Raw genomic sequence first — 27378 nt, forward strand, 5'->3', positions numbered from 1 at the left:
CGCTACCGTTGTTGTTGTTCGTCCTCTTCCTGTTATTATTGGTGTTGTTGTGCTGCCCTTGGCCAATTGCGAGTGAATTTTGATGTTTTGACTGGCCATTCCTGAGGCCATTTGACAACTCTATAAAACCGGTGTCCTTAAACCCACCCTCCTTCTACTCTCTCTTTTGCTGGCATTGCTGGCCCCACATTGCTCTTCCTGCCACCCCCGCCCTAATAACGGTAATTGCCCGGAGAGTTTCGCGACTTTCAACTTAGCCACCAAACTAAAAGCGAAACTTCAAAAACCGTCTTGGCAACTGGAAAAGCGGAAGCCGAAGCTTTCGGCCGTGAGCTTTCCACGTCTCGGGCGAGCTTTCGTCCTGGCGAGGCGAAAATGTAAATGTCAGTCATGGAGTTCCAGTCGTCGGATACATGTGGAACACAACGAACACAGCAGGAGCCTTTCGCGTCTCATCCCCCGAATACAATGCGAAAAAGTCTCTACAAAAAATAGACACAAAAAACTCCACTCTGTGCATAAAATAATACTCCCGAATCGTGCAAAAAAAAGCGAATAACCAAAAAAATAGGTGTCTAACGGAATTAATGTGCGGGAATTGATAATGTGAAGTGGGTGTTAAGGTTCACCGTTATACCGTTATACCGTTAGTGAAATTAAACCAATACATTAATAATTCAGTTCAGTGAATGAAAGAGAGCAGAGCTAACAGAGATTCGTTGGGGAAATAACCGAAAATATATAGAAAAATTGATAGTAACTTCGACTTGGATAGTGGGTGAAGGGAAATTACAAGCCACACTCCTGGCCAACACCGCCGAGAGGCTCAACACGATTTGATAATAATTTAAGCTTGGCCGAAAAGCTCACGCCCCTCCCGTGTATCAGTTGAACTCAGTTTCCACTTTTTTTGTTGTTTTACGGTGAAAGTGCAACAACCACACGCAGATTGAGAGAAGGGGGACTGCCGAGAAAGAGCTGCTGCAGCGGAATTAGTGGCCCCGCTAGAGTCGCTGGCAGAATTGTCATCGTTTGGGGATTACGGAATTATCGGGATCCGTTTCATTAAAATGGATTTAAGTCAATGCCGATGCGCTGAGCTGCATTTTTGCATGGGATTATCGATTGTAATGCGCAGTCATCAAATTATGTTTGAACAACACCGCTGCAATAGCGATAGTGGCATCAGCACCACCAACAACATCATCATCAGGAGCAACAACAATCTCTGAATTGGCCTCTTTGTGACCCCTTTCGAAACGCGCCCTTTGACGCACCCTTCAGTTCAGCCCGCCTCGCTAAAGAAGAAGAGACTGCGTCTTATGAAACAATTGAAGCACCGGCCAAAGGAGCAAAGGAGCAGACAGAGACAAAAGCGCAGACCAAGGAGAAGAGACAACGGCAATTGCGACAGCAGCAACAACCAGCAATAACAACAGGAGCAACAACAGGAGCAGGAGCAGCAGCAGCAACAACAACAGCCACCACCAAAATCGCATCACATTTTTAAACGGCAATACGCAAAGTAAGTGAAGTGGAAGGAGAAGCAGACAGGGACGGCATATCCTTGCACTGGAAAAACAAAAATAAAACATGATTTTAAAATATATTCAATAACAGCTAATATTTAAAAGGGCTTTGCTCTCTATTCTTGTCTAAAAAAATATTTCTACTCCCTTAAGAATATTACGTATACGTAATGTGGTCTAGACTTACTCATATATTTTATTTTAAGTAGTTGTATGTATTTACGATAAAGATTATATATTTATTATTTATCAAATATAATTTTTTAACACTTTTTATTGCAATTTAATTTAGCTCAATAAAATCATACCCAGAACATACGTTGCGTATACGCAATGTGAGCCAGTGTACGCACAGGGCTTATTTACTTGAAGGTCTAAGCTTATTTACCAAACACAATAATTAGCCCTATCGTTTACATTACTATGTACTATTTTCCATCATTATTTTTTTAGAATTTAAAACAAAACATTTGTTTTTGGTGTAGCTGCGAAGGAGAGGTGCAAAAGCTAGAGTGCCGAGTGGAATGGAGTGGATGGGAGTGGAGATGCGTGGAGGAGAGCCAGAGTGTGGCGGGGTGAGCAGGTGAAGAGGCAGCCAAGTGAAGTGAAGCATTTGTCGCATTTTGTGCAGAATTCTCGCCGTAATTAATGTTGTGAGTGTGTGTTTTTTAAGTGTGTGTTTGTAAACTAGGTCACTAGGAAGTTAGCCCCCGTACGCGCCGTCCCTCGCCGTCCTTGCCACTGGCTCCCAACGTCAAAGGTGTCAACTCGCAAAATCTCCAACCACACCTTAGCTTAGTACATCCTACCTGTACGCTCACCGCTCCCCGCACCTCACCCCTCGTCCTGCACACCTCAACAGCATGATTAACGCCTCAGTGAGATTAACTGGCAAACAAATTTGAAGTGGTTGTGGTGGTTGAATGACTGACTATGTAAGTCCGGGTGTGTTGTGCGAAATGTGTGTGCCGATGGTTGGATGACTACCGCCGTAAGCATTTTCATTCAATAACCACCGGCACTCACACGAGGATACTCGAAAAAAATATGAATATGAAATGCAAATGGAAAATTTTTCGCTTGTATGCGAGCGAGTGTGAAAGAGAAATTATTTTTTCATTTGTCAAACATCGAAAGTCCCGCCCCTCGCCATAAAAAATTCACAAATATTTATCCTTGTACAACAAATTATAATTTGCTGACACAAATTTTAATACAATTTGAAGCCCATTACGAATTATTTCCACTCGACGCCCAAAAATACACCTGCAGCGCAGAAGCCACGTACACACAGGTGCATACGTGTATATGCTAATTAATTAAAGTATTCTAATGGCCCCATTTATACCGCTTATGTGGCGACGAAATATCTATCGATATCCCCACGGACAGTACCGCGCTTTAATGGCAAAGAAATATTTTTAAATATCTGTCATGTTCCATCTATATTTTTAGCCCCATCCAGACATATCTGTTTCTGAGTACGCGTGTATCTACCTCGCACTCGCAGGGACACACAAGATAAGGAGGCTTCCCCTACGTAAAAGTTTTCCTACGTTTTTGTAGGAAAAATTGCTGGCTGGAGTTTAGAACCTTGCCAGAGGGGCTGCGGACCAGGGCTGTGGGGGTGTAGCAAGTAAAAGCCATAAAATTCAGGCGCCGAAGCGCAAAATGCCCTTGCCTGGCACAAAAAAATGGGTGGAAACCTACAATAAAAAACTGAGGACAATCGAAAAGCGAAGAGAATAACAACAGAATAAATAGAAACTGCTTATTTATTTATTTGTTTCGACAAATCTCAATTGAAACAAAGCTTAAAAGCTTGGAAATCAAAACTTAAACAGAACCACCCAGACGGGGAGGCGAAAAAAGGACTCTGTCTGGTGGGGCGGCGGCGGGAGGACAAAGAGACAATTACTATTAAATCCAAGTTCAATTCGGTCAGCTCACAATTGAATTTGTTGCAGATTTGATTTGGCCTCATGTGGCTTGCGATAACTATTATCTGGGATTAGTGTGGAAGCCGGAGCGGCAGCACTCCGAATCCTAATGAGATTGGTTTAATTAAAATAAAGTTCCTTAACCGCATGGAATGAATTTAAATGTTTTGGGGATAGATTATCCGGTTGTTGGATTGGGTTATTGATTTTGGCAGAGCACATGCTTTTTATGGCCTTATTACCTTTCAGAGTGGCTCTAACTGACCTGAGCTAATCCGCATTGACTTTTCCGACCAATCACAGTTTACAATCGATAAACGGAGAATGTGTTGACATTTCTTTTATTTTATCATTAATATTTCATGAAGCTGGCTACGCAACATCTTGAGGGTATAAAATCACCGCAAAGTGGCGCTTATATTATTCATTCATGTCATTTTGTAATTCACAGCTTATTCGAGACGGAAGAACTAATAAAAAACTCATTTAGGATGCATACAGTTTCGTCAATTTTGGAGAATGGATTCCGCGGGCCTCTGGCTCGCACTCATTTATTTCAAAATTTGTTTAAAAGCATTTGCATACATTAGAAAGGAACACAAAACACAAAACAAGCTGGAACAAAAGCTCCTAAACCTTTAAAGAGATATACGCATATAGGAACAAATGAACGAAAATCCCGGCCTAATCCCGCATTAAGCGACAGCCAGATACATATCCCAGAAGTATGCAACAGAAAGACGTTTTAAATCCAACTGAGGAGAAGAAGGAAATCTTTTCGCCTGTTTTGTGTGGAAATACAACAATAGTTTTCCCCTCTTTGTATAAAGAGGATTATACCGAATAAATTTCGGCAGAATGTTAACACAAGATCATAATGTTCTGGGCCAAAAAAACGCTAGTCAGCAAATAAAAAAATTGATAGTCATTGCTTTTCGATTTAAAGATGGAAATCAGGACATTTTTAGTTAAAATATATGGCACATTTTTAAGTAGCCAGAGGAACCTCTGCTAAATGTATCTGGAATATTTGCTCCAAAGTACATCTGTGGATATTTGTGGTGGGGCCGACAACACACAGGGCATACCCCACTTTCAGGAACACACCAAAGTGTATAAATTGCTTACGTTTGCCCATGTAGTCATAAAAATTGCTTTGGCACATAAAACGAAGCTTGACGCTCGCTTTGGTTTGCCTTGGTTTGGTTTGGTTTCGTTTCATTCTGGCCCTTACCGTTTTGTCTCGTTTTGCCTCCGTCGCCGATGGGCTTGTTTTTTGGTGGGACCGATTCGGGGTCCTTCTTATATTTCTATTTGTATATTTGTATCGGTATTTGTATTTGTGTTCTCCGGCAATTCCCCGATTTGTATTTTGCGCGCTCGCCAATTTAGTAATCACATTTCAAGCGTTTGTTTCCCTCCTTTCCCGTTACAGGATATGACAAGTGATGGTGCTGTTACGTTTTGGATATTTTTGCTTTGTTTGATCGCCTCGCCGCACCTGGAGGGGGGCGAGGCCGGCAGGCCCGATGAGCTGCACATCGGTGGCATCTTTCCAATAGCCGGCAAGGGAGGATGGCAGGGCGGGCAGGCGTGCATGCCGGCCGCAAGACTGGCGTTGGATGATGTCAACAAGCAGCCGAACCTGCTGCCGGGCTTCAAGCTCATCCTGCACAGCAACGACAGCGAGGTGAGTACTGCCGTCAAGTGAGATAGTTGAGTGTGAGTTGGACGCGATAAGCCCTACTTACTCTATATGTATATACACCACTATATGCGACAGGGTCTCTGTCCTAGCCTCTCGAGTTCCGTGTCCCGTGTCCCATGTCCCGTGCCGACACATACCCTTGGGTGCCACTTATTTTGTTTCGTTTTTGTTTCTGTTCACTGATGACTGGAGTGCTGCTCCAACCAACTGGTTTCAGGCTGGCTGAGCACTGGCATTCATTAGCATATTTCTCTAGGGGATCGGGACGGGGCTCTGAGGACGAGGACGAGGGCCGGGACGAAAGGATGAGGTCGTTAACAGAGAACAAACAGTTTTATTATGATTCTTTTGCCATTGTGCCGCATTAAAGGGTATTTGCGCGCTGCGTTCCACAAATTGAATTCTCCGCAAAATCTGCCATGTCCAACCATATTTGGCAATGTCCCCGATTAATGGCATCCCATAAATTGTATTGGAGGCTTGGCTGAAGCACGTTCGCACTGCCAATAGCAATTACACCGCCAGAGTTGGGTTAATAGGGGCATTAAGTGCGTGATTTGTAATTAATAAAAGGTAGTTAACAAGAAATACATCCAGCAGAGTTTATTCAATCAGTGTCACGTCCTACATATCAGGATCTATACAAGTAATCCATTCTCAATAAACTAAAGAGTTAAATCTAATACACAACTATATATAGCTACAAATAATATTCTAGGTCCTAGAGTCTGGGAAAACTTAAATGAACACAGCCTCGCATTTAATTTGAATATTTTACGGCAACAACTATTTCATGTGAGTGGAGCCCCAGAAAACTTTTGTTAGCTAATAGAGCAACCACTATGAGACATAAATGGCCGCCATCTAAAGGGCCATATATCATTTTAAATGGCCAGTAAGCGTCGCAGCTTTCTAAACACAACAAACTCAACCAACTGGCTGGTATATCAATGCCCTTTGGCGCGAACATAAAATACTATTTTTATTTAGTTTCACATTTTTGCAGATTTTTGGTGTTTTTCATTTTAAGGGTCTGCGGTACAGTTGTTGCGGTTTTGACTACTTTGGTTTCCGTTTCGGTTTTGGTTTCGGTGGCTGCCTGGCCCTGCCTATTTATACGCGCGAACCTCATTAGTTTTAAGTGAGCGAAAGCTTAACTACTTGTTTTGAGTTTTGAATGAGGTCACTTTGCCCCGGCCCTGTCGTAGCTCATCATTTCAGTTATTTTTATTCAAGGCTGCCAGGAGGGACAGACACTATTCTAGTATATCCCTTATCCCTACTATCCTTAGACCACACGCCAACCAGATACGGACAGACAGATAAGGCCAGAGCCTGTAAAGTACAGGAGCTGGAGCGGGAGCTTGGGTAGTAGCAGGACCTCCGGTAAATTCAGTTCTGCCCTGTTCAGTTCTCAGTTCTCTGTTCTCTGTTCCGTATTGCTATGTCCTATGTTTTGTGGTCCCAGTATATTCTCTTCTGGTTAGTCCAGCTCAGTTCGCTTCGCTGGGCTGAGTCGAGGCGAGCCAAGCCAAGCCAGGCCGGCCCAGGACAGCTCGGGCGCGTTACGTTTGTGGCTTAGGCAAACAGCTTCCGTTAAATGCTGCATAATTAGTTGCCATCTCCCATGCCACATCACATGGCAAGCGACAAGCGGCAAAGGTCGCACGCAATGTTTGCCTTTGCCTTTGCCTGTGCCTCTGCCAGAGTCGCTGCCTTTTGCTTGACCTACTTTGATGTGTGAAAATGTCCCAGAGAAGCCCGCACAGAAGCACTGAGGCTGCGAAGAATAAGAATAATAAAAGTGTGGTTGGCTTGATTCAGCCAAACGAGGCAATGCCCTTTCTAACTTGTTTAGAGTCTAAATTTAATAAATAATCCAATTTGCAGGTAGAAAACTTCCAAACCTAATCCTTGATGCCTTGTTCTTAGAAGGCCAAGTTCGCTGGGCTTCCATTTGAATTATACAATGAAAACAATTCTGGAAATGACCTTTCGCTCTTGCCAAAATGCATTTAGGAAGAGCGCGCTCCCCAGGTCGAAAGTTCAAAATGTCCGGCCTATTTCAGATTGCGATCTAAACGCACACGGTTGACACATCCGTAAACGTGCCCGCCAAATGTACGTTGTACGTTTATGAATTACCTGTCGCTCAGTTCTGTGGCAGCCAAATGTCCGCTTCGTGATTTCGTTTTTATGAACGCATTCAGAGTTCAGAGCTGGACCGTTTGCGGCGGCTGGCCATTAAAATGATAGATAGGGAACGTAAATATAAAACCGATGTTTTACAGATGGATTACGGCTATAAGCCAACGTCCATCTAAATTCGTTAGACGTCTCATTTTGGCCGACATGAGGAGACTAAATACACTATACCCGGAGTAAGGGTACTTTTAAAAGGAGACACTAGGACATGCCTGGAAGCCCAAGCCCATATAACTAAACATAAATTGATGGGGGAGTAGGACAGGATAATACTTATGCATAAACAGGGGCTGGACATGAGAAGGACAACACAGCACAACAAAAAAAAAACAATTAGAAAGGTTGTTTACACGCAAACCGAGTAAGAAATATGAAAACTGTCGCCTCCTTCCCGGGCAGGACGAGGGTAGCAGAGGCGGAAACGACAAACAGCGAAAACGAGTTTGCCATGTAAATGAATGAATGGGAGAATGAGTAACTGAATGAATGAATCATTTATACGGTCAAACGTGGATATGTGTATCGCCCCCCAGAACCCAAGAACCCAATCCCCACGTGCGGACAAAATGAACAAAAATACGGAGAGGAAGCGACAGGCATTCCTGAATTATTCATTGTCATGAATGAATCCTGTTTAATTGATAAATACCATGGCTTGGGAATTAATAAAATGAAACATGAGAAAATATTGCCAGGTGGAGCCACAAATTAGCAAGGGGTTCGACAATGGAAATTGAAACATCTCCATTGTATCATATGTCTGCCAGGAAACTGAGTATCCTTGCAGAGGATAACCCATACCATGCGTTCAAATCATTAGTACTTGAAGTATTGAATTCCCTGCTCAATTCTAATTTTAACCAGTCCTATTTCCGCACACTTCCCACTTGGCAAATTAATCATAACCATAATTGTTTTCCAATGAAGACCCAGATATAAATTACATGGAACCGAATATTAATAACTCGTCAATGGGTAGCTGCCAGGAATGGACCGCCGTAATCAATAATTCCCGACAGCAGTCAGGCGAAACTTATTTATGTATGAATATTTATCGAGGAGTGACGCAGAAAATAATTCTTTTGGCAGCCCTCCGATTTGGCCTATTCCGCTAATTCACTTTCCCTCTCCCATTTCTCGGCAGTGTGAGCCCGGTTTGGGCGCCAGCGTGATGTACAATCTGCTCTATAATAAGCCGCAAAAGCTCATGTTGCTGGCGGGATGCAGCACGGTCTGCACCACGGTGGCGGAGGCTGCCAAAATGTGGAATCTCATTGTGGTAAGTGGCACTTGCATAATGCCAGACGAGAGAGTGCGACCTTAGCCTTATTCAAATACCCGCCCGCAGCTCTGCTATGGAGCCTCGAGTCCCGCCCTGTCGGATCGCAAAAGGTTCCCCACCCTATTCCGCACCCATCCCTCGGCCACGGTGCACAACCCGACGCGCATCAAGCTGATGAAGAAGTTCGGCTGGTCCCGAGTTGCCATCCTGCAGCAGGCCGAGGAAGTCTTCATTTCGGTATGTGGCCCAAAATCCAATTTCCTATTCCGTTTGTGACGCTAATGGAAATGCCATTTCAGACCGTAGAGGATCTCGAGAACCGATGCATGGAGGCTGGCGTTGAAATCGTAACTAGACAATCATTTCTATCCGATCCAACAGACGCCGTGCGCAATTTGCGACGCCAGGATGCACGCATCATCGTGGGACTCTTCTACGTCGTGGCTGCCAGACGCGTCCTGTGCGAAATGTACAAGCAGCAGCTCTACGGCCGGGCACATGTCTGGTTTTTCATAGGTAAGAAGTTTAATATAAGAGAGCCATGTCCTTTAATGACTCCTCTATTTAGGCTGGTATGAAGACAACTGGTATGAGGTCAACTTGAAGGCCGAGGGCATCACGTGTACTGTGGAGCAAATGCGGATTGCCGCCGAAGGACACCTTACCACAGAGGCCCTAATGTGGAATCAGAACAATCAGACAACAATATCCGGAATGACTGCAGAGGAATTTCGGTAAGAGGACAAAAGCATAACTGATTAAAATGAAAAGATAAAAATGATTTTTGCAAACAGGCATCGACTGAATCAAGCATTGATAGACGAGGGCTACGACATCGATCACGATCGCTACCCTGAGGGCTACCAGGAGGCGCCACTGGCCTACGATGCCGTTTGGAGTGTCGCTCTGGCCTTCAACAAGACTATGGAACGACTGACCTCTGGCAGCAAATCGCTTAGGGACTTCACATACACGGATAAAGAAATAGCCGATGAGATCTACGCCGCCATGAACTCTACCCAGTTTTTGGGTGTTTCGGTAAGTTTCTAAGTCAATCACACATCTCTTACACTATTAATGGAACTCAAAATTTCCTTCTAGGGTGTGGTAGCATTCAGTTCTCAGGGCGACCGTATTGCCCTTACCCAGATCGAACAGATGGTGAACGGAAAGTACGAAAAGTTGGGCTACTACGACACCCAATTGGACAACCTGACTTGGTTGAACACCGAGCAATGGATTGGTGGCAAGGTGAGCAAACATTCTATGTAGTTACCTTAGAAATATCAGTTGTGTCTATTGGGCCTCCACAAAAAGATTTCAACCAAAATGTCGGAAAATCAAAAAGATAAATCAAGAAAGTCCGCTGATGCCAAAAATGGGAAGGAACAAATACCTGACGATAACAAATCATCGGATAGTAGGGCAGTTGTCTTTGTGGGAAACGATGATTCGGATTCAAAGCCCAGAACCAGCCCAACCCCGAAGAAAGAGATGCAAAAAATCCCGAAAGAGAATCCGGGGGAAAGTAAATCCGGGAGACAATCTAGGGTTTCCCCAAAAACAATAAAAATTGCCCCGGATCCAAATCGGAGGTCGACTACACATACTTCAAGAAAAGCGATTAGTCCATTCGTAGTAGCCAAAAAGCCATTACCACCACGCGTCAGCGAAGAACTGCTGGAGGGCCCGAGAGTCTCGGATCGAAAATCCGAAAGAATGTCCGACAAAAAATCAATGTTCGGCAGTCAATCAATATTTTTAAGAAAAAAATCTCTAGACGATCGTATAGAACAACAAGAAGATAAGAAGAAACAATCGTCCCGATCGTCAAGCATTTCAAAAGAAAGAAAGTCGACTAAACCATCTTCTGATGACGAAAAACCTAGTACAAGCACTAAAACAGCAGATGCCATAGCACTTGAAAGTCTAGAAACCGAGGAAGGCGAAGAAGCCCGTGAAAGAGGCGTTACCATTTCAGAATGGGTCTCAAAAAAGACAATTAATAGCCAGGAGAGCTTCGATGTAGGTGACAAAGGGGTCCCCGTCGACGCTTTTGGTTCTGACGACGATTATGATGTAGAGGATAGTGAGGATACCGAGTACCTTGAAAAGATGTTGAGGTATGAAAACCGGCATACTCGGGATGGCATCGAATATAGAAGCATGGGTACCCAAAGTGATTTAGTCAACCAACGAAAGCCACCAACAAGTGGCCTCGATTGGTCTCTCTCCACAGATGCAACCGGGTCCGACGAGTCCACTTGGGAAGAGGGAATGTTGGAAGACGATGGCTTGTATGGGTCATCAACCATAAATAGCACGCAAAGTGTGGACGATCGATCCGTGATTCTAGCCGAAATAATCGACATAGGAAAATTAAAGGAACTGAAGCAGGATGATGATTCAGCACATGACTTTAGGGGAAGTCGTAGAATGGACAAAACAATCGACGAGATCAGATGCCCAAAAGTCACTGGAACAGCCAAGAATCACATCGAGGAAGTGGGATATCCTTCATCCACGGATGAGGATGAGGACAATTACGCAGAGAAAAATAAAAAGAGGAAAAGGTATTCTCTTCTTTGTAAAACTAAAAGCGAAACAGAAATATCGGATGTGAACCAACGATCTCGAATGAATTACATGCAGGCCAAAAAAGATTCAAGGCCAACGGGCCTCAATAAGTGGAGATTTCTCATAGAGGAGAACGTGTACGAGATCTCTGGCCAACCACAACAATTGAGGCAGAAGGACAAACTCTGTATTGGTAAACAAACTAAGAGTCATAGATCTATTGGTGTCAATACGGACATAAGCCGAAAGCCTGGCTCAAAGGATGAGGGTAGCGCCAAGGTCGCGGAACCAGTAGCAATCACAGTGCAGCCCACGACTTCTCATGGCAGATCACGAGAAGTGGGTGTCAACACCACTATTCCAGTGCCATTGTTACAACCTTACACATCCCTGATCCGACACCACAATCATGGCAGGTTGAGGGACATTGGAACCAACACGCCCAAATACTACGAGGCCTTTAACGATGGAAAATGTGTGAAATTTTCCGATCCGATCCACTCGGATGTGGGTTACATCAATAAATTGATTGTAAAAATCCCGAAGTCGACCGAAGACGTAGATCTGAAATCGCGCAGTCGGCTGTATTACGAGGACTGTGAGCATCACTTTCCGAAGAGAAACTGGCGACGGTACTACTACAAAAAGGACGAACAGGGAAGGCATGTATTCCGACGACCCAGTCGCTGGTTGTACACCATCCTCTTTACAATAGGCTATTTGCTTTTCGTATTACTCTTCGCCATGGCCTGGTTTGATCACGTCACATCCAACACAAGCGTTATGCAGCCAATGATCAGAATGGCCCAGCCCTCGTTGAGCTTTGCGCCAAGTGGATCAAGATCCAGCCCGAATTCCATTGAATTCGATCCCCGCAATGCATCGGAAGTAATGGAGAAGTATACCAAGGTACTCACGTTGATGGAGAAGTACGGCAACAATGGCCAAAACCCTCGTTTCGGACCCTGCGTTGCCAGCGAGAAGTTTGGGTATGAAATCGGCGAACCGTGTGTTTTTGTCAAAATAAACCGCATAATCGGCTTCAAGACCGATCCATTTACAGACGCCCGGAATGTGGTTAGAGGCAACATGGAAATGGTTGATTTCATGGCTGTGAGGAGCCTCCTAAACAGCATACCGTCCGATGCAGATCGCGAAGGTCGAACGTGGCTTCTTTGCAGTACGGGTAGCAAGAAGTCCGTCCAGATTGAATTTTATCCTGAACCTGCTTTTCGAACGCAATACACCGATATTGAGTCGAAAATAGAGTACATTTCCGAAAACCGTACCTCATTCTTCAGCCCCAAGGATTTGAACCGAATAGTGGCTCTCAAGATTAAGAATCTGCAGCCGAATGAACGCGTGCACGTAAAGTGTCAAATATTTGCCCGAAATATCAATCACGACGGACAGGGCTTGGGACATGTTTCTTTTTACGTGATTCTCGCCAACAAAAAAAATCGAGAAAAAATGCACAAAGTTCTTAGACATGATTCATTATAAAATTATTATTATGTGAAATTTATGCTTGTACATTCTCAATTGTGTATTAAAATCGTTTTGAAATATTGTAACAAATTGTTTGATTTTTATTGTAGGTTCCGCAAGATAGAACAATTGTCACGCATGTCCTGCGCACCGTGTCCTTGCCGTTGTTTGTATGCATGTGCACAATCTCCAGTTGCGGCATCTTTGTGGCCTTTGCGTTGATCATCTTTAATATATGGAATAAGCATAGAAGGTAAGGAACCTTTAAGCCTTATTAGAATTCATTTTTATTAACCGTATTTCAATTTTAGAGTAATACAGTCCTCGCATCCCGTTTGCAATACGATCATGTTGTTTGGTGTCATCATTTGTCTAATATCTGTCATCTTACTGGGTATTGACGGCCGCTTTGTCAGCCCGCAGGAATATCCAAAGGTGGGGAAGAGTCTCTCTTTTTTTATCAAGCCATCTGTATAAATATTATGCTTATTTCTTAACAGATATGTCAAGCTCGAGCTTGGTTACTATCCACCGGTTTTACATTAGCATATGGTGCTATGTTCAGCAAGGTCTGGCGTGTGCATCGATTTACAACTAAAGCAAAAACTGACCCAAAGGTAGGAACTTTAAGCTTAAATTCAAATTATTAAATAGACTGCTTATCGTGAATTTTTATTTCAGAAAAAGGTGGAACCTTGGAAGCTATACACCATGGTTTCGGGCCTCTTATCAATAGATTTAGTGATATTACTCTCATGGCAGATCTTTGATCCGCTGCAGCGTTATCTCGAAACATTCCCACTCGAAGATCCAGTATCTACTACTGATGATATTAAAATACGTCCAGAGCTTGAGCATTGTGAAAGTCAACGCAACTCCATGTGGTTGGGTGGGTACTCCACCATTTAAAGTCCTGGATCGCCCTTTCACATAATATTTGATGTTTTGGTTTCAGGTCTTGTTTACGGCTTCAAGGGTTTAATCCTGGTATTTGGCCTCTTCTTGGCCTACGAGACGCGCTCTATTAAAGTGAAACAAATCAACGATTCACGTTATGTGGGCATGAGCATCTATAATGTAGTAGTTCTCTGTCTAATAACAGCTCCGGTGGGCATGGTCATCGCATCGCAACAGGACGCGTCCTTTGCCTTCGTTGCTCTAGCTGTGATATTCTGTTGTTTCCTAAGCATGCTGCTGATATTTGTGCCAAAGGTCAGTGCTTCACATTTAAACTTAACCACAAAGTAATAAAATAGTAAACCAATCTCTAGGTAATTGAGGTCATACGACATCCGAAGGATAAAGCTGAATCGAAGTATAATCCTGATTCAGCCATATCGAAAGAGGATGAGGAACGCTATCAGAAATTGGTTACCGAAAATGAGGAATTGCAACGATTAATAACACAGGTAATTTAAAACAATTTTAATATTGCAGATATCAAAGGGAAAAAGGGAATCGAAATACAAATCGTTTAAGGTATTCCGCTCAAGAATTGGATGAATATTGCCAAAGATATAGCCATCGCTGAGGGCCATATTGGGCCTCCCATGCATTTTTGATTATTTCGAAGGGGATCCCCCAGAAAATGGGACAAAAATCCAAAAAATAATTTGTGTTTAGATTTTGATGCAGATTGAAAGGGAATCGAAATACAAATCGTTTAAGGTATTCCGCTCAAGAATCGGATGAATATTGCCAAAGATATAGTCATCGCTGGGGGCCATATTTGGCCTCCCATGCATTTTTCATTATTTCGAGGGGATCCCCCAGAAAATGGGACAAAAATCCAAAAAATAATTTGTGTTTGGATTTTGATGCAGATTGAAAGGGAATCGAAATACAAATCGTTTAAGGTATTCCGCTCAAGAATCGGATGAATATCGCCAAAGATATAGCCATCGCTGGGGGCCATATTTGGCCTCCCTTGCTTTTTTGATTATTTCGAAGGGGATCCCCCAGAAAATGGGACAAAAATCCAAAAAAAAATGTGGATTTAGATTTTAATGCAGTTTGAAAGGGAATCAAAATACAAATCGTTTAAGGTATCCCGCTCAAGAATCGGATGAATATTGCCAAAGATATGGCCATCGCTGGTGGCCATATTGTGCCTCCCATGCATTTTTCATTATTTCTAAGGGGATCCCCCAGAAAATGGGACTAAAAATCTAAAAAGAAAAGTGTGTTTAGATTTTGATGCAGATTAAAGGGGAATCGATATACAAATCGTTTAAGGTATTCCGCTCAAGAATCGGATGAATATTGCCAAAGATATAGCCATCGCTGGGGGCCATATTTGGCCTCCCATGCATTTTTGATGATTTCGAAGGGGATCCCCCAGAAAATGGGACAAAAAATCCAAAAAATAATTTGTGTTTAGATTTTGGTGCAGATTGAAAGGGAATCGAAATACAAATCGTTTAAGGTATTCCGCTCAAGAATCGGATGAATATTGCCAAAGATATAGCCATCGCTGAGGGCCATATTTGGCCTCCCATGCATTTTTGATGATTTCGAAGGGGATCCCCCAGAAAATGGGACAAAAATCCAAAAAATAATCTGTGTTTAGATTTTGATGCAGATTGGAAGGGAATCGAAATACAAATCGTTTAAGGTATTCCGCTCAAGAATCGGATAAATATTGCCAAAGATAAAGCCCTCGCTGGGGGCCATATTTGGCCTCCCATGCATTTTTCCTTATTTCGAGGGGATCCCCCAGAAAATGGGACAAAAATCCAAAAAATAATCTGTGTTTAGATTTTGATGCAGATTGAAAGGGAATCGAAATACAAATCGTTTAAGGTATTCCGCTCAAGAATCGGATGAATATCGCCAAAGATATAGCCATCGCTGGGGGCCATATTTGGCCTCCCTTGCTTTTTTGATTATTTCGAAGGGGATCCCCCAGAAAATGGGACAAAAATCCAAAAAAAAATGTGGATTTAGATTTTAATGCAGTTTGAAAGGGAATCAAAATACAAATCGTTTAAGGTATCCCGCTCAAGAATCGGATGAATATTGCCAAAGATATGGCCATCGCTGGTGGCCATATTGTGCCTCCCATGCATTTTTCATTATTTCTAAGGGGATCCCCCAGAAAATGGGACTAAAAATCTAAAAAGAAAAGTGTGTTTAGATTTTGATGCAGATTAAAGGGGAATCGATATACAAATCGTTTAAGGTATTCCGCTCAAGAATCGGATTAATATTGCCAAAGATATAGCCATCGCTGAGGGCCATATTGCGTTTTCATAATTTAAAAATTTGACAAAAAATTGAAGCTTAAAAACGTTTTCAATCGAATTGACAAATTTTGTACGAAATATGAACAAGTACATTTGGTAATGAATATTATTTCAATTACAGAAAGAGGAAAAGATACGAGTCCTGCGACAGCGGTTGGTGGAACGAGGCGACTCCAAGGGCACAGAACTGAATGGGGCAACAGGTGCCGCCTCTGCCGCCGGCGCAGCGTCATCTTCGCAGCCCGCTTCCCTCATGAGCACATCGGCACATGCCACACCTGCCGCCACACTCGCAATCACACAAGGTGAGTCCTGGGATCTAGTTCAAGGATATTCCCATTAGCCCGCTGCATGTGGTATCCTAGTATTGTTGGTACAGCTTTTGACGTACTTAATCGTTATGTTTCCAATTTTAAATAGAGATTTTAGCCATTTTCGTGGGTATTGACACAATTGATTAGGACCAGCCAGTGGAGCTCAAAGGTTATGGTTGCTTATGTTAATGCTATCAAAGTTTCACAATTCGTGTGCTTTAGTAAATGGCACAATATACAGATGTAGTACTTTACGCAACAACCACTCACTTTTTCTTGTTCTCACTTTCACTATCGCTTGACTGTAACTGATATTAACTTAAAAACTAATGTTACTAACCATGCTTTGTACTAACCATGTTTTCCTTCAATTTATATATTAACGTAAAACCAATTTATTTTTCAGATACTCATGAGCATCGTACATGAAAAAACTTGTCAATTTCCTTTGCGTGATAGGTGAATTATACAGAAAATATAAAATTCAACAGTGACGTCTGACAGAAGAAGGATTTAATAAACAGAAGCGTACTTAATAAACTTTGTATCAACTTTAAGCTGAGCTAAATAAGTGAATTGGTAGCAGCAATTTTGTAGAATAATGAAATATGTATTGTACCTTAAACGTGTTTAGAATTAATATTGAAAACGAAATACTTTTAACTTAAAACCTAAAAAACAGAAAACCCAAAGGAAAAATCGCTATAGCGTCTGAACTAAGCAAATTGTTAGGCTTTAACGTTGAAACCGAAAACCAAAAAGTTTTAGTAAGTCGAAGAAATACCTAAGCAGATCATGTTAAAGTTAGTCATTTTTAAACACAATGAGGGTAATGAAACTGTTGGAGACTAAATATTCACAAACTGTTAGTGAATATTGTTTTGGTTCGAACCTCTTTTGCTCAGTGCTGTCTCCTAGAGCTCTCTATATTGTATGCATAGATGAAAATGTTTAGAAAATTAAAAAGATCACCCAAAATGGCGGCCTTCTCCCACTTCCTTATTATAATTTAGCCAGAATTTTCGATGAACCAGGTCGCGGAAAAACAGAACCCCACTCCTAGACTTCAGGAACCAAACTTTACTGTGTGTACATCTCTCAGACCTCCTCAGCGAGGGGGACTCGGCTTGATTCCTTATTAGCTAAGTTAGCTTTAGAAACTTTGTATAGATCCTTGTGTGTGTCCGTGTGAAAAGTGCACTCGATAAAAGTTTTAATAGTTTACAAGTCGTAAATCGTAAATGGTAAATCGTAAATAGCACAAATCGAATGAAAAGTCTAGCAAATCGTAGATAATGAAGGGATATGTATACATATAGCATAGACTAGTGTAGCATCAAAAATTAATATTACATGAGACGGTACATGGGTGGTTCATGGCTCAAGCAACGTTTTAATTTTTATGTACTGTTATACATAGACAAATTAAACAAGTAATGAGACGTTTTTGAACCTACTGTAAGTTCTAAAATTGCATTTATAAAGAATATATATTATACACAGGAAATAAAAAGGAAACCGAACATAAATGAGCGCATCGTTATATAGGAATTGACTTTATTTAAACTAAAACTAAAAAAAAAACAAAAAAACTGAAGCCTATTAAAAAAGATGAACTCACTCACTCACATTACATTACATGCAGTCTTTCACTCACCTTTGAAATAATTCAAGTCTTTAACTTAAATCACCAATCACATCGACTCACATTTTCGCATCCAATCACCACAAAAATGAACAAAATCCATAACGAAAGTGCTATAAAAACATACATAGACAACATCAAATTCCTACGAAATGAAAGACTTTAAAATCTAAGCCGTTAATGAATGGAATAAAGTAATACAATTGAGAACTATACACACGATAAACAATGAGTATGTATAATTATTGAAATATATATATGAAATTTACACACTTGGCAGAAACATCTCTAGTACATTGTAATTTGTTAAGGATCGTTGGAATTTGTAGTTTAATTGGATTGTAATTCATACACATATAGGGAACGCTGTTAGGGTAGACGTGTAACTCGAGATCATGTATATTGTATATAGAACATTAGCTGCGACTCCTTAAGAAAAAATAAAAACAGTAAAAATCACACCCAAACCAGGCCAACAATTGCAATATTAATGGTAATCCAATATTAGTTTTCGAATCAGCATCGTTAAATTTGCTTTTATCCTCGAATCACAGCCGAAAGAAGAACTTTTAGTAAATTAAGACACACTTTAGCCAAGCTAATTGTTGTAAAATAAAACGAGTACATAGTAAAACAGAAGCAAAAGATCCAGATTTATTTCAAATAAAACACAAAGCAAGTGAAAATCTACTGTTAGTGACAAAATAATCGTAAAACCACAACAAATGGTAGCAATATGCAGGAAAAGGTCAAAGTATAAAACTCGGTATGTTCTTATGAATGTAACATTAACGAATTAATTTAAAGTTTAATAAAACGGAATAAATGAGAATTTTACTGAATAAAAAACCAAACAGAATTCAAGAAACACTCGAGTACAACTTTCTTGATTGGGGCCTTGGGACATATTTTATTTATAAATTTATTTCAATTAAAATTTTATTTGCTGCCATTTATTTATCCACCCACAAATATTCTTTCTCAAAATGCAAATCGCTTTCGATAAGCCAACATTTTATTTTGCATTTACTCGTGCCGCATTTTTAATAAGGGATTCAACAACCTTTTCGCATTAAATCACCAGATGGATTATTAATGCAATCGGAACATTGTAACTTATTAAAGTGCTGAATAATTCATTGGGATTATTTACAAGTTCATAACTAGAAAGGGGCTCTGAGTACTCAGGCACAATCTCAAATTTTGTAATAATTTTCGATGCATTTTGACTCAATTAGCGGTTCATTTAATTTTAAGGACGTGACCCATTAGACTCCCAATGCTACTCAGGGTTCACTGCTCAGTTAATCATCTTCCAGATGCACACACTTATGCTAATTCCAGCCAGCTCCCTAAAAGTATTTTTAAAGTATTACCAAATAAATTCCACATATGTGTGTATATTCCTTCCGCTTATTTTTGCTAATTTTAAGTCCCCCCACTTGGCAATTGCCAGTGTCCGGCAGCCGGGGGCCTGTATAACAGATTATAACAAAGCCAAGCTTTAAGCTCTGCTCCAAGTGGAGCCAAGCCAACATATTAAGCCGTCTCCAGGCCAATCTCTTGCAGTGAGCGGGCTCAGCTCGAATCGAACGGAGGTGTTGTGACCAAGAAGATAATATCAGAAACCTAACTGATCCACCGGGATTAACCAAAATGCATTCTTTGAGATTACCAAGTCTGGGGCTGGTCTTGTGCCTGATTGGCGTCCTCAGCGGGAGTGCGTCGGCCAAGCTGGAGGAGAAGTTCTCGTGGAAGCAGCTAACCTTCGACTGGCCCACCCCGGAGGCCGAGGCGGAGGCCAAGTCTAATGGCCACTACATCGAGGAGAACAACCTGCCACTGGGCGTGGAGCGCTGGCAAAACAGAATCTTTGTCACTGTGCCAAGGTAAATTACCATATTCATAACCGAAAAACGGCCAACTAAAATTCGTGCTCACCCGTACTTACCTTTTCTTTTTTTATTATTTACCTTTTTTGTTGGTTCGGTTTGTAATTAAATGTCAAGCTAGACTTGCAAAACCGTTTGAGTATCGAGAAGGAAACCGGTTCCAAGCTGGCTAGTTAACTTGATCATTTTTTCTGCCTTGTGTAAACTATTTTGCATTTCAAATCGCACAGTAGTTTCTAAATGCAAATCTGAACATCCAATTAAATTAAAATTAATAAGAGAAAACACCTGACCGGAAAATTCTATGGAAAATAACCGATCCGATTCGAGTTGAAACCTTCGAAGCTGGCGACCATCGTAGTGTGACGTCACCACTTTTTGGGACTCACCCAGATAACCTTAATGGGGAAAAAGTCCCAGAAACAATTCCCGTTTTCGGAAGCTATTAGTAATCAAAACAATAAACAAAAAACGTCATCATCGGATGGAAAAAATACGGAATATTTTAGTTCGAAGAACTGATCTATTAATCATTAAACAAAATCATTATAAACTAATCAATAACTCGTAGATATTAGTTTGTAATTATTGATTTAGTCTTTTGATCTGCACGCAATTAAAATGTTTTAATTTTCCATGATTTTCTAATATAAAATGGACTTTGGTTAAATTAAATTTCAGATCACGTTAAAGGGCTTCAGTTACCCTGAGATACCTCTAGTTTCATTGATAATTAAAAACTAATTAAACAACTTTCATTGAAATTTACCTTAATGATATATTTATCTTTCGATTGCAATTCCTTTCTAAAATCAGGTGGAAGGCTGGTGTTGCTGCCACCCTCAACTATATCGATCTCAACTCTACAGAGAAATCCCCCAAGCTGCATCCCTATCCCAGCTGGGAAGCCAACAAACTTCCCATTGATGTTCAGCCGCAGGATCAGAAGACACCATCGGGCGGACGTCTAGATGCTGACAAGGCTCAGGATGCTGGAGTTCAGCTAAAGGACAACTCCACCATTATTTCCACATTCCGCATTCAGGTCGACGTGTGCGATCGTCTGTGGGTTCTGGATACTGGTCTGGCCGACATCCTCGGAAATCCCAAACAGATTACACCAAACTCCATCCTGGTTTTCGATCTGAAGACTGATACTCTGCTGCGTCGATTCACCATTCCAGCTGATCAGACCAAGGAGGATACTTTCTTTGCCAACATTGTAAGTTTACAATTAATTTAAAAAAAAAAAGCGTTAATCCAAAAAAATATAAATCCACATGTAGATTGTAGATGCCGATCGCTCGGAGTGCCAGGATGCCTTTGCCTATGTTCCTGACTTGGGCGCCTATGGAGTCATTGTGTACTCCCTGAGGAACGACAAGTCCTATCGCGTTAAGCACAACTTCTTCCACTTCGACCCGCTGCAGGGAGACTTCAACGTGGCCGGCGTAAACTTCCAGTGGACCGATGGAGTCTTCGGTATGGCCGTTGGCCCCATGAACCCTGATCACACGAAGGATATCTACTTCCATGCCTTGGCCAGCACCAAAGAATTCAAGGTCTCAAACCGCGTGCTACAGAATGAGTCGCATGTGACTGGCGGAGATTCTTATTATGACTTCAAATATGTGGGCGACCGTGGCATGAATGGCCAGTCCACAGCCGAGGTCTTTGATCCCGAGACCGGCGTTATTTTCTACACTCAGGTGAACAAAGATGCCATCGCATGCTGGAACATCAAACGACCATACACTCCGGACACCCAAGGCCTGATCGATTCCGATTCACACACTCTGGTCTTCCCCAACGACATGAAGATCGACAGCGAAGGAACCGTCTGGGTTCTTTCGGACAAGATGCCGATGTATCTGTACAAGGAGCTGGATCCCTCAGCCGTCAACTACCGAATTTTGATGGGCCAGAATCGAGATCTCATCAAGGGTACACCGTGTGAAATGTAAACAACCGGTGTAGCAAAGACGTAACAGAATCTTTTGAAAAACATAATTCGAAGCTATTGGGTTAAAGATTTCTGGAACATCCTTGTACATTTTGGTCCAAGTTTTGTGACGCGGTGCATTTTTGTATTTACACTATGAAATTATTTTTGTTAGTAAGTCTGCTTAATAAAATATTAAAATGTGATTGATTCAGTTTTGATTTGTTCCTAAATTAAATGTCAGATTTCAGCAAGTTGTCGGCCAGTTGAACCTTCTCTCCAGGCTTAAAAGCAGGCATGCCCAAATATGGGCAGGTGGAGCAGCGAAAAGCGTCACCCAGGTAGCACTAAACGATTAAAGAAATAAGATGTTAATAAACATAAATAGCTTCTTCCAAAGACCTGCTCTCTCTCCTATTACACTTACATTGCCGCAGCTGGACTTGGCGTTCTCTGTGGCCGCCTTGCTCTGCTTCTCGCTCTCCAGCTCCTCGGCCAGACCGCATGAGCAGTTTTTGCACGCCTTGCGCTTGCCCGTAGTGCTGCAAACGCGAAGACCGGCCGGATCCGGCTTCTGCTTGTCTTCCTCATCCAGTAGATCCTCTTCATCGATTAGCTCCTCATCATCACCGCTAATTTTCCAGACGTTCAGGGCACTGGCGTCCTTCTTGGCAAAGGACAGTCGAGCCGATGAGCCGGTTTCGTAACCTGGTTTCTCAGCAGTCAAAGCATCATCCGCATCCTCGCGACAATTTATAAAGCCGGATAGCTTGACTTCCTGCAACAGGCTGCCTGCCGGTCCAATGAAGGCCACCAGGTGAAGTTTTCCGCTCGGCTTCAACATGTGCAGCAGCTTTACGTAATTATCAGTCAACTGGGCACACTCGATCACAATCAAGTCGAAACTGGAGTTGGCGTAGGAGGCTGAAATGCACCCAGGTTTCCAAATAAATCCGCTGACTCACTGGCTAGACAAAAAAACAAGATACTCGCACGCAACTTACAGAACGACAGACGGTGAACATTTTCCAGGGCCACTTCGCCTCCGGTGGCTGACTTCACTTTCTCCACGCGCTTGTCCAGATCGGCGCTGTCAGTCCATATGTATAAAGTTTTCTGCAGTCCTTTAAATTGTTCCATTATCACTGAGTTGCTAGAATATCTACTAAGTTCATGCACCGCTGTTTGATTTCGCAATTAGTTGTGGAAGTCTCTCGACTGCGATATCGATTGTGTCTGCCGATAGACGTGCTGTTCACGGATACGTTCTTCCCAGTAATATATACACTGTAAAAAATATATTTACCTTGCGTAGAGTTATATTTTTTCAATTAACAAGCATCTAATTTTAAAAACTGTTTCCAAGAATTCTTTAAATGTGTATAGTTATTATTATACTATGAAAAATATAAGCTCCTCTTACATATCACAGTATGTGTTTGCTGTGAAGTGGTGCTAAGTCATTGGTCTCATGAGTATATGGTAAATAATAAGTTACACTTTTCGATAAACAAGGGTTTAAAAATGTAGTAAAATAGTAACATTTTGATGAGAATATAAATGATGGGACCTAAAATACCCTGGAACTTTGCCTGTCCCCTCCATTCAGTGTTGTGCAACGACCAATATACCGGTAAATGGCGACTATCGTAAATAAAAGTCTATCGATAGTTCGATTCACCGTCAACATCCTCACTCACTTTTTTAGTTGTAGCATAAATATAACTCGAGCACTAGTCGCAGCGTTAAATACAAGCCAGCCGCTAGAACCGCCAGTCGCTAGTCAAGTGCTTCTTAGACATAAATATGTAATACCGGTGCTTAGAGCTAAATTAAATCCACCCACAAGAGCAATAACAACAAAGCGAGTCCGCGGCCAAGAAGAAGAGTGCGTGAGAGAAACGACAGCTGCTGGTCGTGTGTGTTGGTGCAGGATAACAAATACAAAACAGCGAAAACGACAACAACAACAAATAGTACGCAAGCAGTGTCAAAGTGCCAAAAGAATTTGCCAAAAAAACCAGAAAGTATACCTGCCGGTCCACAGTTTACGATTCACAGAGCTCAATGCAGAAGACATGTGCATAAATGAAGAGCTACAGCCAATTTAATTTGAACGCCGCCGCCCCGCCCGCCATCGCCTTCGAGAACGCAGCCGCAGCCGCAGCTGCACTCCACCCGAATCCGAACGGATCGCCGCTGGACCACAGCCACCACCAGCAGCAGCCACAGCAACGCCAGGACATGCCGCACTTTGGACTGGGCAGCGGTCCCCAGCCGCCGGCGCAACAGCAGCTACAAGTGCATCACCAGCAGCAGCAGCAGCAACAGCAACAACAACAGCAGCACCAGCAAATGCAAATGTCCTTGCTGCCAGGACCCTACCGGCCGCACATCGAGGAGAAGAAGCTGACGAGAGATGCCATGGAGAAGTACATGAGAGAGCGGAACGACATGGTCATCGTTATCCTGCATGCCAAGGTGAGGAGGGGTGTCCTTCCAAGAAGGAAATTGTCATGGGGTAGTGTGGAAGGTGTCTTCCATACTAAGGTTCTTTAAGTTTTATAAATAATTGCTAAATAAAACGTACAAATAGGGGAAAATGTTTTAAATATTCCTTTACCAAGGAATGTAACAAAATAATTATCGTTAGAAAATAAAATAGAGGTAACAACCAAAGTGGTTAATGTTTAAGGAAGTCCTTGTAGTAATTTTCTTTTTGAAAAAAGATTTCTTGAAAATAACACCTTAAAAAAAAGAAATCTGAAATAAGGATAATAACTATACTTTTCCAATTAAAGCCAAAATTAAAAAAGAATTTTAGGAATAAAATTTTTTTGAAAATATCCAAACTCACAATTGTTGGTACTGTCCAATTTTGATCCTTTAAATTTAAACTGCAAATGAATATTTAAAACTCAGAGATTAACGATCTGACAGGTCAGTCGGGGCCCTCCACCTAACCGACCCTGCATTCTGAGGTGCTTTTCCATTGTCCACTTTAAAGTGTTACACATTTGCGGTCTGGCGAAGGCAGATACAAAAAAGTGGAATAAAATTGTCGCGGTTTGGTTGGCGGTGGCGATCTTCAAGCGCCGACTGCCGCCAAATGCGAATCCTTCACACTCGAATGCCCGCAAATTGAGCAACGCGAGCCCGGTCCAGTCCGCAATGAAAATAATTGAAATTAATTACAGAAAATTAACAAACTGCATTGCTTGCGGTTTTGATATGATTTGCCGATAATCTGGACGCCAATTTGTGCTAATTGAGTCTCCCTGCACCTCGGTGGGTGCACTGTGGTGCTGTCTTACTTTCAGGTGGCCCAGAAGTCGTACGGCAATGAGAAGCGCTTCTTCTGCCCGCCGCCGTGCATCTATCTGTTTGGCAGCGGGTGGCGGCGGCGCTACGAGGAGATGCTGCAGCAGGGCGAGGGCGAACAGGGAGCCCAGCTGTGCGCCTTCATCGGGATCGGGAGCAGCGACCAGGACATGCAGCAGCTAGATCTCAACGGCAAGCAGTACTGCGCCGCCAAGACACTCTTCATCTCGGACTCGGACAAGAGGAAGCACTTCATGCTCTCGGTTAAAATGTTCTACGGCAATGGCCACGACATCGGCGTGTTCAACTCCAAGCGCATCAAGGTGATATCGAAGCCGTCCAAGAAGAAGCAGTCCCTGAAGAACGCCGACCTGTGCATAGCCAGCGGCACCAACGTGGCCCTGTTCAACCGCCTGCGCTCCCAGACCGTCTCCACGCGGTACCTGCATGTGGAGAACGGACACTTCCACGCCTCGTCCACTCAGTGGGGTGCCTTTACGATACACCTGCTGGATGACAACGAGTCGGAATCCGAGGAGTTCCAAGTGCGCGACGGCTACATACACTACGGAGCCACCGTGAAGCTTGTTTGTTCAGTAACGGGCATGGCACTTCCGCGTCTGATCATCCGGAAGGTGGACAAGCAAATGGCCTTGCTGGAGGCCGATGACCCCGTCTCTCAGCTGCACAAGTGCGCCTTTTACATGAAGGACACGGATCGCATGTACCTCTGTTTGTCGCAGGAGAAGATCATCCAGTTTCAGGCCACTCCTTGCCCCAAGGAGCCCAACAAGGAGATGATCAACGACGGCGCCTGCTGGACAATCATCTCCACGGACAAAGCCGAGTACCAGTTCTACGAGGGCATGGGTCCTGTGGCGTAAGTGTCCTCTACTTCCCTGAAAAGTTCTTCGACTTACGCAAAGGTTTTCTCCATTTTAGATCCCCAGTCACTCCAGTGCCAATTGTCAACTCCCTGAATCTCAATGGCGGCGGCGATGTGGCCATGCTGGAGCTCAGTGGCGACAACTTTACGCCCCATCTTCAAGTGTGGTTCGGGGACGTCGAGGCCGAGACCATGTATCGGTGCACGGAAACGCTCTTGTGCGTGGTGCCAGAAATCTCCCAGTTTCGCGGCGAGTGGCTCTGGGTAGGTCGGATAACTTTAAACTAAAAATATCGCCTCTAACTCTTCTTCTATGGCAGGTACGACAGCCCACACAGGTGCCCATATCCTTGGTGCGAAACGACGGCATTATTTACGCCACCGGGCTGACCTTCACCTACACACCCGAGCCAGGTCCCAGGCCGCACTGTAACTCACAGGCCGAGGATGTGATGCGGACCCGGCACAATAACAACAATAACATCACTAGCATCAGCAACAATAACAACAGCAACAATGCGGGGTCGCCGGCCGGTGGCAACATGCAACAGCAACAACAGCAGCAACAGCACCAGGCGCTGCCCTCCATCTCAGAAGTGCAATGGAATAGTCACGGTAGCGGCTTGTCCTGAGTGCAGGACTATTGCATCGTACACTTATATATCCTAAGTTATTTATAGTTTTTACTGGAGACTTTAGTTTGTAGATTGACAATTTTTCTCATACTGATTTTCCACCTGTCATGCCGTGCAGCGTGAACACTGTGTCCTACCCTCCTCTCTAAAAAGAATCATCCTATATACACATACCTAGTACTAGTTTTGGAACCAATAGATTTGTAAATGAAAGACAAGATTGTACATAAATCGAGAAAGCTCACTGACACACGTATATCTTTATATATATATATCCTTGTATGTGCATGCAAGTTCATATACAATTTAACTTGTAACTCTAGTTAAATATACAATCGATATAAGTCTATAGACGATTTTTGAAGCTGCGGCTAAAATATTTTTTTAATTTCGTTGCGGCGAATTTCCAAAGAGTGTGCCGAGAGGAAGAGTACAATGAAACGTTGGCCTTGCCATAAGAAACATTCCATTTTCCCTCTGAAGTTTCCAAAAAGTCATAGACAAGTCACGGAGGGAGACATTTTTCTTTTCACATAGCTTTGGCACCAACTCCTTGGAAGTTCGCAGCAACCACAGTCTCATACAATTTTTGTAATATAGAATCGTGAAAAGACGGAAATGCGATTTGTTTAAGCCTAAGAGAAAGCCTAAAGTAAATAAATCAAGACGAAACCCAAATTTATGACCAACACCGAAACCAAAAACCATGTCAGTTTAAGTTTTGGATTTAGCGTGATTTGACTTTATTCTTGTCCACCGCTCTGGTTTA

The 27378-nt window shown here is 42.6% G+C and overlaps 5 protein-coding genes across 8 annotated transcripts; 4 read left to right on the forward strand and 1 right to left on the reverse strand.

Annotated features, from left to right (window-relative positions):
* The first annotated feature begins 364 nt into the window (after window positions 1-364).
* On the forward strand, window positions 365-18817 carry LOC6497718 (gamma-aminobutyric acid type B receptor subunit 1). Of its 4 annotated transcripts, XM_032451562.2 has the most exons (17): window positions 365-1525; window positions 4905-5159; window positions 8527-8661; window positions 8731-8901; window positions 8964-9180; window positions 9233-9398; window positions 9459-9702; window positions 9766-9915; window positions 12840-12982; window positions 13041-13164; window positions 13230-13346; window positions 13411-13618; window positions 13685-13941; window positions 14001-14138; window positions 16096-16279; window positions 16395-16457; window positions 16695-18817. In XM_032451562.2, the coding sequence occupies exons 2-16, from the start codon at window positions 4908-4910 to the stop codon at window positions 16433-16435; spliced, it is 2547 nt and encodes an 848-aa protein (XP_032307453.1). In that variant the 5' UTR covers window positions 365-1525; window positions 4905-4907; the 3' UTR covers window positions 16436-16457; window positions 16695-18817. The 4 variants fall into 4 exon arrangements, with proteins under 4 accessions (XP_032307453.1, XP_001961495.1, XP_032307452.1 ...); XM_001961459.4 differs by lacking the exon at window positions 16395-16457; XM_032451561.2 differs by lacking the exon at window positions 16695-18817 and having other exon boundaries at window positions 16395-16677.
* On the forward strand, window positions 9943-12819 carry LOC26514539. The gene has a single exon (XM_014906860.3). The coding sequence runs from the start codon at window positions 9994-9996 to the stop codon at window positions 12742-12744; it is 2751 nt and encodes a 916-aa protein (XP_014762346.1). The 5' UTR covers window positions 9943-9993; the 3' UTR covers window positions 12745-12819.
* A 583-nt stretch (window positions 18818-19400) lies between the features above and the next one.
* LOC6497719 (protein yellow) lies at window positions 19401-21973 on the forward strand. Its single transcript, XM_001961458.4, has 3 exons — window positions 19401-19822; window positions 20642-21047; window positions 21112-21973. Exons 1-3 carry the CDS (start codon window positions 19590-19592, stop codon window positions 21787-21789), a joined length of 1317 nt encoding a protein of 438 aa, XP_001961494.1. The 5' UTR covers window positions 19401-19589; the 3' UTR covers window positions 21790-21973.
* Window positions 21891-23034, reverse strand: LOC6497811 (anamorsin homolog). Its single transcript, XM_001961457.4, has 3 exons — window positions 22772-23034; window positions 22195-22691; window positions 21891-22114 (listed from the first exon to the last, which is right to left on the reverse strand). The coding sequence occupies exons 1-3, from the start codon at window positions 22905-22907 to the stop codon at window positions 22001-22003; spliced, it is 747 nt and encodes a 248-aa protein (XP_001961493.1). The 5' UTR covers window positions 22908-23034; the 3' UTR covers window positions 21891-22000.
* Window positions 23035-23388: 354 nt separating this feature from the next.
* LOC6497720 (suppressor of hairless protein) lies at window positions 23389-27287 on the forward strand. Its single transcript, XM_001961456.4, has 4 exons — window positions 23389-24248; window positions 25088-25968; window positions 26031-26238; window positions 26295-27287. Exons 1-4 carry the CDS (start codon window positions 23856-23858, stop codon window positions 26604-26606), a joined length of 1794 nt encoding a protein of 597 aa, XP_001961492.1. The 5' UTR covers window positions 23389-23855; the 3' UTR covers window positions 26607-27287.
* The last annotated feature ends 91 nt before the right edge of the window (window positions 27288-27378 follow it).

This window comes from Drosophila ananassae, chromosome 3R (genome assembly GCF_017639315.1).
Source record: "Drosophila ananassae strain 14024-0371.13 chromosome 3R, ASM1763931v2, whole genome shotgun sequence".
NCBI classification, from domain to species: domain Eukaryota; kingdom Metazoa; phylum Arthropoda; class Insecta; order Diptera; family Drosophilidae; genus Drosophila; species Drosophila ananassae.